This window comes from Odontomachus brunneus, unplaced genomic scaffold (assembly GCF_010583005.1).
Source record: "Odontomachus brunneus isolate Ranch 3 - 2012 unplaced genomic scaffold, Obru_v1 Obru_scaffold_030, whole genome shotgun sequence".
Classification (NCBI taxonomy): Eukaryota; Metazoa; Arthropoda; class Insecta; order Hymenoptera; family Formicidae; genus Odontomachus; species Odontomachus brunneus.
Genome location: NW_022639480.1, coordinates 898373 through 908828, shown reverse-complemented (window position 1 = coordinate 908828; position 10456 = coordinate 898373). Strand labels below are relative to the sequence as shown.

At 31.9% G+C, this 10456-nt stretch overlaps 3 protein-coding genes across 5 annotated transcripts; 1 reads left to right on the top strand and 2 right to left on the bottom strand.

Annotated features, from left to right (window-relative positions):
- The first annotated feature begins 683 nt into the window (after positions 1-683).
- Positions 684-2213, top strand: LOC116843085 (calcium and integrin-binding protein 1-like). Its single transcript, XM_032813127.1, has 5 exons — positions 684-1029; positions 1134-1168; positions 1266-1513; positions 1608-1806; positions 1881-2213. Exons 1-5 carry the CDS (start codon positions 979-981, stop codon positions 1900-1902), a joined length of 555 nt encoding a protein of 184 aa, XP_032669018.1. The 5' UTR covers positions 684-978; the 3' UTR covers positions 1903-2213.
- A 421-nt stretch (positions 2214-2634) lies between these two features.
- LOC116843086 (oligosaccharyltransferase complex subunit OSTC) lies at positions 2635-3685 on the bottom strand. Its single transcript, XM_032813129.1, has 4 exons — positions 3421-3685; positions 3270-3343; positions 2966-3183; positions 2635-2895 (listed from the first exon to the last, which is right to left on the bottom strand). The coding sequence occupies exons 1-4, from the start codon at positions 3557-3559 to the stop codon at positions 2877-2879; spliced, it is 450 nt and encodes a 149-aa protein (XP_032669020.1). The 5' UTR covers positions 3560-3685; the 3' UTR covers positions 2635-2876.
- A 296-nt stretch (positions 3686-3981) lies between these two features.
- LOC116843083 (ATP-binding cassette sub-family B member 6, mitochondrial) lies at positions 3982-10208 on the bottom strand. 3 transcript variants are annotated; one of them, XM_032813124.1, is made up of 12 exons: positions 10123-10208; positions 8054-8531; positions 7603-7802; positions 7256-7418; positions 6962-7173; positions 6701-6847; positions 6383-6606; positions 5789-6069; positions 5571-5671; positions 5081-5424; positions 4848-5005; positions 3982-4745 (listed from the first exon to the last, which is right to left on the bottom strand). In XM_032813124.1, the coding sequence occupies exons 2-12, from the start codon at positions 8375-8377 to the stop codon at positions 4362-4364; spliced, it is 2538 nt and encodes an 845-aa protein (XP_032669015.1). In that variant the 5' UTR covers positions 8378-8531; positions 10123-10208; the 3' UTR covers positions 3982-4361. The 3 variants fall into 3 exon arrangements, with proteins under 3 accessions (XP_032669015.1, XP_032669013.1, XP_032669014.1); XM_032813122.1 differs by lacking the exon at positions 10123-10208 and adding an exon at positions 8842-9787; XM_032813123.1 differs by lacking the exon at positions 10123-10208 and adding an exon at positions 8907-9787.
- Between the last annotated feature and the right edge of the window lie 248 nt (positions 10209-10456).

Sequence of the window (10456 nt, the reverse complement as noted above, 5' to 3'; positions counted from 1 at the left end):
ATTTTCTTCTAAATTCTATACAGATTTATATAGTAGTGGGTGGCATAAGGATCATTCCATTGCATTCAAGGGCTATCTTGACACCTACTATGAAAAATGCTGTGTGTTTTACTGCTGACCTGTTGACAAAAAATATAGTATGAAACAAATGTTTATACGTATCATACAAGAATTAGTTATATGTAATTTTCAATAAGACGGAATATTTAATACATTCAATATAGAAAACAATAGTCACATGGCAGCCTTCTGTACAGAAGTATTTAACTCAGAAAGATATAGATTGTAAGTAACAATTAAGATTATATATTTATATCAATGAGTAAAAATAGTCAATAGCAATATTAACAATTTAAGCAATTTTAACAATATATAAATTTTAACAATGTAGTACATTGAAAATTAATGTCATACAAGTAAATTTTAAGGTTAGATTCATCAAAATATTGAATGTACTTCGAGGAATTTAATCCAACAAGTTATTTATAACTTACCATTTAAATGGATCATTATAAACATCTTTAACAATTTTCGTAACTCTGTTGAACGACATTGTTTGTCTTTTATCCTGAGAATATAGCTTCGAATCGATTTTCTACTTATCCCTTTGTTAACTTTTGCTAGTAGATGTCTCTTTTGTAACTGCTCTGTTAAGGTGTGTACGAAATTAGCAATGCAATGTAAAGAGGAAATAATAGAAAGAAAAATGTGTATGGTGTGTTAAGAGTGACATGTGGATGAAGCTTTGAGTTTCTAAGTCGCTACATTTTGTCACTATGACAGGTTTCATAACCTATCGTACCGTTAATTTTAACAATTAATATTTCGTTTTGCGGGACAGTACAACGATTTTAACTTTTATATTCGATTTCTGCACCTGAAAATACACAATATTGTTGAGTTTTAGCCAAATTAGAGGTGAGGACTCTAAATTGTATAATTATTCTGTGTTTGTTGTGTAGAATTAAATATTTAAAGATGGGCGCAAGAAGTAGTCAATTTACTGAAGAAGAGTTGCAGGATTATCAAGTAAGATTGCTTCGTATTCATCTTTAAAAGTTAATTTTAATATTTTTAATATTTTTATATTTTTTAACATTTAATATTATCATAATCATCTTTTTCATTAATAGGATTTAACATACTTTACGAAGAAGGAGGTCTTACAGTAAGTTTTAATTGTTAACTTATTTATTTATTGAATAGGATATTTTATTTTTAATTGCATACTCTTACAAAATCATCTATTTTTGTCTTTATAACAGTGCTCATCAAAAATTCAAAGCACTTGCACCAGAAAAAGTTGGGCATAATAGGAATGCGAAACTTCCAATGTCTAAGATTTTACAATATCCTGAACTTAGAGTAAATCCTTTTGGGGATAGAATTTGTAAGGTCTTTAGCTCTAGTCAGGATGGCGATTGTACTTTTGAAGATTTCTTGGATATGATGTCAGTATTTAGCAATGCTGCTCCAAAGGCTGTTAAAGCTGAACATGCATTTAGAATATTTGGTAAATATATCACTTCTTTCATTATTTACATCTACAAAGAATATATTATTTTTTTAAATATTTAATATATTATTAATTTATTTCATTTCCTAAGATTTTGATGGTGATGATATGCTGGGTGTAGGAGATTTGAGACAAGTGGTTGACAGGTTAACTGCACCCCAGAGATTGAATGATAATGACATGCAGCAAGTTCTCCAGTATATTCTTGACGAAGCTGATCTAGATGATGATGGTGCTTTGAGCTTTGCAGAATTTGAGCACATTATAGAGAAAAGCAGCGACTTTTCTAAGTAAGAAACAAAATCTTCATATTATTGTATTATAATTCTATAAAATTTATAAATTATATTAAAATTGTTTACAGGAGCTTTGCTATTCGTTTGTAAACATTGGTATTTAGCATTTTTAACAAAAAATAGTCAACAAAAGACTGATATTGATTTATACTACATATACTGGATACTACATATTAATTATACTAATAAAGTGGATCTAATAGATAATTCAGGAAAAATATTATGTTCGACATGCATGGAATGTGCCAAAACTCTACAATTAGGCCTAAATGTGACATCAATAAATCTCTTATTTCTTATTTTTCACTGTGCTATTATGTGATAAAAGAAATATTTCTAAACATGAAATTACTTTTATATTGTTTCTATAATCTCAAACTAGTTTTATATGTTTTATAGCATTAGTTATACATGTATTCTTGTAGGACTATTGTAAGATCACACATTATTGCATGATTATTAAATGTATATGTATTTATCATCAATTATTATGAGGATATAAATATCTCGATTTATATATACATATGTGCTGTATAAAATTTTCATTATATAATAGAAATTGTATGATATACATATATGATAGTGCAATATAGAAAGAGCAAATAAATAAAAAATAAAATGTTAACTTTGATCAGTTAAATATGAATTTTAAAGGTGTGTAATATTATTTTCAAAGAATTATTTCTTATGCTAAATATGTGATCATATATTATTTTACCAAAATTTATATGTTAATTCAAACTTGTTCATGCAATTATAACAAAAAAAGAACATACTCTCTCCTTATTTATATATATTTCTGGAAAAATATAATGTCCTTGAAAAGTACATAGCTATATATTAAAGATATTTAATGTCATATAATATTTTAATATTTTTAATATTACCTATAATATATTTGAGAAATTGTACACATCTTTTGCCCTATTACTGATAATGAGAATACTAAAAATATCTCATTTGATTTATTACACTTTATTACAAAAATCAGCAATCCATTACAATATCCTGAATAATATAAAAATGGCGTTTGTTATATCCATGGAATTTGTAATAGCTTACATTTAGGATTGCAGATATCCACTAAAAATAAAAAAGAATTAGTTACACAATATAATGGTGTACATTACTCAAAATATAAGTACTATCTTACGGAAGTTTCATTTTCATGAATATCCAGCATGCGACAAATGACACTGTTATACTGAGAAATCCAACACATATCAAGAGAACTCTGTTAAGTTTTGGCGTTGAGGGACCATGCGTCTGATCCAGTATGATAAACCCTAGGCCTCCCATTGTAAAGAGAAAACTGGAGGCCAAACCTTCCATTATGTATTGCCCATTTACGCGATACGGCATAAATGCTACCTGCAAGAATTACACGATAATATTCAAAAGATATAACATAACATTGAAAAAATGAATTATGAAAGCAAAAAATTCTCTCGACTTACGGGTCTTGTATGACCATGTTCGTCTGTCGTGGAACCTACACTGGGTGGCTCAACAATCACATCGTATATGATTCCTGTGAAACGGAATATATTTGTAAAGGTCAGAATATTGCGTTAAAAATAAATGATCTGTGTACGTGGACCAACTAACCTCCCGTCACTAAGAAGTACGAGAGGAGAATGAAGGAGAAGACTACCATAGCGCTGGGTTTCCCCATCCAGGACGGTCTCTTTAATTTTAAATTAGGCACTTCCAAGATTAAGAACGGTAATCGATAAATGTACTCCATTGTCACGATAAACCTAAACTAACTGATGGAAAAATAAAGATACTCCTGCAAAAGCACACATACACCGGTATGGTTGACGTCTTCTGCCAACTGGTCACACACGTGCGCCAAGTGACATTTTATATCGGACTGTACACGTACCGGCGATTGATAACTCCACGTTCTTATTGGTTATGATCGAGTTCATATACTTAATTAATTTTTTATATAAAAATTAACAAGCTGTTGTATGCACATGTATTTTATATATGCAAAATAATGGAAATATTCTTTGCCATTATCAAATATAATAACGCCGTCATTAAATAAGTCATTACTGAAAGTATAATTTGTAACGTTATAGATAACGCGTTTTACTTCCACAATCTTATATATTATTTATTATTATTATTATTTATATCAGAGAAAGTATATTAGACACGTTTCTTATTGGGATAAAATCAAATTTATATAAGTACTTTATTACATTCATTAACTCTTATGGATTAGTTCAAATTTTCAATGTAAGTTTCAATTGGAGATGAAACTCTAAAAAATCAATACACTCGCATAAATTATTAACGCATTTAACGCATACTTACATTAACAATACATAGTCGTATTTTTTCTACTGGCTAAAAAATACAGATCAATATAGCCCCATCCGCTATTAAGGAAAATGTTAATACATCAGTAATAGATCTCAAGTTCTTGACTCTGTATAATATATCCTCCATCTGTGAGTACAATAATCTTATCAACAATAAATATATTTGAAAAATAGAACTCTACAAGTCTTATTCATTATTGTTAATCTAATTTGTTACAACGCATTATCTTCATGCGTGGAAAGAATCTCATTCTTGTTGTTCTCCTGATCATTTTGGAGCTGCGCTTGCCACATCGCGTGATAGACACCTCCGTGCGAAATTAATTCTTCGTGTTTGCCTCTTTCGACAATTTCGCCCTCTTTCAAAACTAGAATCTCATCCGCGTGAATGATCGTGGATAATCTATGCGCTATGACGATGGTAGTTCGTCCGGCGCACACACTATTCAACGCTGCTTGTATGTTACGTTCCGTTTGAGTGTCCAAAGCACTCGTAGCCTCATCTAGCAGTACAATGTTCGGCGCTTTTAATATCGTACGTGCGATTGCAACGCGTTGCTTTTCACCGCCGCTCAATCGAAGTCCCCTTTCGCCAACCTAAGAGAGAGACAAGCGATATAAGCGCGATCGCGGCAAAGTGAATGCGAGTAAAGATGATTAATCCAGCTACGTTTGGCTCGATTAATTGGACTAACGTACCTGTGTCTCATAGCCATTTTGGAATGTAAGAATTCTTTCGTGGATGTCCGCATGCTTTGCAGCAGCGATTATATCTGCTTCCAATGCATCGATACGACCGTACTGAATATTATACATTATTGTGTTGTTAAATAAGACCGTGTCTTGCGGCACAACACCTGTGAATCGAGAAGTTTTCAGGATAATTGCTCGTCGCAGAAATGTTAAAGTCGATAATAACGATATGACAATACCTATGGCACTTCTGAGAGACTCCTGTTTGACAGTCTTGACATTTTGTCCGTCGATTATAATCGCACCTTGTTCCACATCATAGAAACGGAATAGTAGTCTCATTATAGTACTTTTCCCGGCACCGGACGGACCGACTAATGCAACCGTTTTTCCCGCAGGCACAGTGAAACTGATATTTCTCAGCACAAGTTTCTCATGAGAGTAACCAAACGATACATTTGAAAATTCCACTTGTCCACGCTTAACATCCAACAGCCCGGCTCCTGGCGCATCTATCACTTCTTGCTCTTCCCTGAGTAGCTCAAACATATTCTCCATATCGACGAAATTTTTTTGTATGGCCCTTTAGATGAGGAAACATCGAGTGAATGAGTCGGTTGAAACAGAAACTCGAGTTGTATTGATTAACGATACATTAATCGACGACGCGTATAAGTTGATGATTCTTTGCGATAAAAGATGTAATAATCTTCCTTGTTTAAACATTACCTGTAATATGTGCCGAACCAGTTTAACGGCACATAAAGTTGTATTATATAACTGGAAAACAAGACGTAGTCACCAATTGTCAAACCTTCGTGAGAGACAACCTATGGGAAAACCAAACTGTTTCATTGTCAATATATTGTCATGCTTCCTGTCGCTTTTAGCTTATTATATTACAATTCGTTGAAATAAGAACACTGCATTTTAACACGAGTACTAACCATGTGTAAACACAACAATGATCCAGATAACAAACCACCGCAGACAATGATATTTTGCAGGGTGTTCAAAATATTTAATGTAATCATGGATTTCCATTCTTGTACTTGAAAATCTAAGATCGCCTTTCTGTAGTTTTCAACTTCGTATGCCTCAGCACCGTAATATTTAACGGTCTCAAAGTTGAGTAAACTGTCGACGCTACGCGCTTTCTGAGCATTGTCGGCCAGATTCATACGCCTTTGGAACTTCGTACGCCATTCAGTGATCGCGATCGTGGCAACTGAGAATTGAAGATTGAAGAGAAAATTTAGCGTATGCGAGAAAAGCTGGGATGCGTGAGAAAATAGAATTAATACTTTGCGGTCCGCCGATTGCTACTAGTGATTAATCAGTCATTTACTTTTATATTAAGACACTATAAATTATAGACAACCTTGCCATCCTCGTTAACATCTTCCTTCACTCTGTAATGGCGTGCGGCGGGCCGCAAGATGCATTCAGTATCTCTTACTATTATTTTTGCTACTACTCTCTATTAATATTATTATTATTATTATTATTATTGCCAACATCATCACCATCATTGTACTTACTGATATAGAGAATCATAGTGACAAAAACAATGAGACCAAACCACTTGTTAAATGCACTGATGAAAAATACAATGGCTACGATGATATCAATAATAGTCGGCAATATTTGAAAAAGTATATAATTGAGCAAATTATTGATCGAATCCGTGCCACGATCCATGACTCTTAACACTTCACCAGTCTTTCTTCCAAGATGCCAACGTAAACTCAGTCCGTGCAGATGCCTGCAAAATAAAATATTTTGAATATACAACTGTGAAAGAAGAAGACAAGTCATTTTCGTCGATGTGATTTCAACGCTCCACCAGTTAAACTCACTTGAAAAGCTCTACCTCTACTTCACGAGTAGTATATTGCTGAATACGTATCCAGAGAAAGGATCTTAAATTATTTAACAAGCCCATACCTCCCGTACCGCCACCTTGCAAAAATTTGAACGCTACGTATATCAGCACTATATCCCATCTATAATAAAAATAAATATTTCGCTGAAACGATAATTGACACGATACGAAGATACCAATGAATCAATGTATATAAATATCAGTTAAAACTTGGTCATATTATATTTTCACGCACCTAAATCTTATAGGAACCATCGTGACACTATCTACAATCTTTTTATTGTAAATAGGCACGTAAAGATTTATTAAACGTCCAGACATCAGCAGTAAAAAGCAAAATATTACTCTCAATTGAAGTAAAAAATCTGATTTTGGCCACAAGAACGGTGATAAAGTTTTAATCTTGTACCACAGATTTGCCCAAGTGGAAGAATTGTCATCTGGCCTCTGTAAATATCTTTGTATGAATTAATATTTTCTCAATTGTATACTATATAAATGAATCGCACAACCAATACGTATAACTTACTCTTTGGTAATATCGCGACTGTGTGGTTGAGCCATCGTTCAGTATACGGTAATCAGGATCCAGATGACCACCGATACCTGGAGCTCGTAGACCAAGAGCAAAAATCAGTAGATTACTAACGTAGCGTAAGACAAATAAAGCCATTTCAATCTGGTCTGTCAAGCTGCAAAAATATATTAGAATTATTATAATATATAAAATATATTAAATTTAGATTGAATAATCACTTAATTTTAAAGAGATTTACTTGTCTTTTACATTTTCAAGATCATTTTCTGTAAATACATTAAATTATTATATAGCATATTAAATTATTTATAACATAAGTCTCTTCAATACAAACTTACGAATTTAAATGGAACCACCACTCCAGTTTTCCAATGTTAACGAAAACAAGATTTTCAGCAACAAATGTTAATGTCCAGAAACCTAGCAACACTAATCCATGACCATGTGGTGGCACGCTTGGTAATAGTTTATGTCTCTCAACTCTCAAAATATAAACTGAATATGGATAAACTACTACTGTCAATGCTGTTGTCAGTATCTACAAAGGTAAAAAATTTATTTTCTACTTATTCATTAAAAAAAATCACAAAACCATGCTCATAAACACATTATATATTTAAATTATATGATAAATAATACTGTTAAAAGAGCAGCAATAACATAATATATTCATAAAGTTATTGGAGAACATGTTATTCACTATGATACTTTATATAATCTAAAAGCTTATATAGCTTATATTGCAAATCTATACAATTACAAAGCTACAATATATATTACATATCTTACCATATATCCATAAACCATTCCATCATCCAAGATAGTAGCTTGTAAAATTATTCTTAATACACTCAGAAAAGGAACAAAGTACAAAATAAACTTTTGTAAATTGTACAATTTACTTTTTGGTAAAGTACTTGCATCAATTTCTGTCCCATATTTGCGGTACATCCAAAGTTGAATAGATCCAAATATAATCAAATATAAGGAAATTACAGTAGCACTGATAGTGTCCATGAAACATTTGGACATGCCATGTTCCACCCAAATCTCATTGAAAGTTATATTTGGTGGACAGTATCTCATTTCTATATTTGCTGAATTCATATTCATCAATAAATGTGTTTAACTTCAAACATTTAGTATTGTTTCATTATTCGATACTCTTCTTTTTTATATATTTAAATTCTGTATTATAATCCTTCATATAACTGATGAGTATGCATATGTCAAAGTTCAATGTTATAAAAGTTAGATTAGATCATATCTGAAACATAATTGTTAATAGATTTAAATGCATCAATAAATTATCTGATGTTGTTAAGGCATATTAAAAATGTATTTTTCTGTACTATTATATTTTTGTGATCTTAAGATGTTCTTATAAAGATATTTTGCATGTGCTCTTATCAATAGATATGATAATTAAGATTTAATTAGTAAGTTAAATCTGTTATAACATATATATATTTATATTCACTGGACTTGGCTATGGTTTCACACATAATCAGACATTAAGAAATATCTACAATTAATCACGACAAATTGACACAGAAGAAAACACAATATTTTAATACCCAATAATATTGATTTCTACCGGTAACCTCTTAACGTTCTATATATTAATTCACGTTGCACTTACGCGTGCAGAAAATTTTGTACTGTCATTCCGGTTCGTATAAAGTACAATAGACACTCGCGCGCGAGATACGAGTTTGCATTGGTAGATTATCTTAGCTGTGCTCAACAGAAAAAGCAGGTTAGTAAGCACTTTGCGTTAATCGCTGAGAGCTTGATAACTTGTAAGATTTTTTGCTGAACGACATAATCGTTTTTCTAACACGTTTACGATTTTTAAAGCTACTCTTACAACATACTTTTAGTACGCTGGACCGCTTAGTAAACATGTTAGAAAAATGTAAGCCGCTTAAAAAAAGAAAATTATAGATTATCGTCCCGAAAATTTAATCACTCATACACGTTTCTCTGATCTGTTATATTGTAGTATTCTTATGAACACTCGCCTCTTTTTGAGCACAATACCACATTTTTCTTCCTATTCTTTTTTCTAATAATGATCAATTTCAATCCTCACTACTCTCATATATTTATATATACTCTCATATATACTTTAAATAATAATTTGGTAATTTACACTGTCATCAAATTATCGCACTACACTTTGTCATAATTGATAACTATATATACGAAAGGTCGCAACTTATCTTGATCTTTGAATGTCGTGTCCATATTTATCAGTCTAGTATCATTTTAGATGTTATACAAGTTTGCCATAGAATGACGGTAATAGCACGTGCACTAAAGCCCGTGTCACACTACGAATTGGAGACTAAGGATTGCAGATTGAAAATTGAAACTTAGCCAATTGGAAAAAAAGCAAACCAGTTGTCGATTTGTCGAGATCTGTGGTAGAACTATATAAAGAATAGACGAAGAAAAAATGGAAAAAATTTTCTGTCTATACAATCACGTGCAACGAATTGTCGTGCAACGATTCATCGGGTTGTCACATGTGATTGTATAGACAGGAAACTTCTTTCTATTTCTTTGCTATTATTTTAACGTAGTCTCACCATTGATCTTCAACCCGCAATCTTCCATCTCTAATCCGTGATGTGACACGGGCTTAGAAGTTTTGCAGATTAGAATACGTAGGCTATATTATGCAAATGTATCATGCACATGAAGGGTAATCTATAACTTCTAGTGTTATGTATATATATGTCGTTTGCAATATACATATGAAATTAATCAATTAATTAATTAATGAAACGTTTAGGGTTAATATTAACTAAAGACAATTTTAAAATACATAATTAACGGAATAACATATGTACCTTGCGCACACCTTACAAAAGTAGTGATATATCAAAAAGAAAGTGACGTATATATCGCTATTTCTACCAACTTCATAGAGTGTTCGATTAGCTTCGAGAGCGATTAATGACGTTATAAATCTCTACTAGCCAATCATAAAGCTTATAAATACTTGTTCAACCAATAAACGTAGACTGAATAACCCAGAGTGGATTAACCCAGAGCCAATCAAATATGTTATCAGTTAACTTAACCGGCTGGTTATCTAACGGCCTTGACCAATCGCATCTATTAATTCTGACTACCGAGAAATACGAGAAATGCGAAGAGGCTGGCGTCCCATGGAACGGAAAT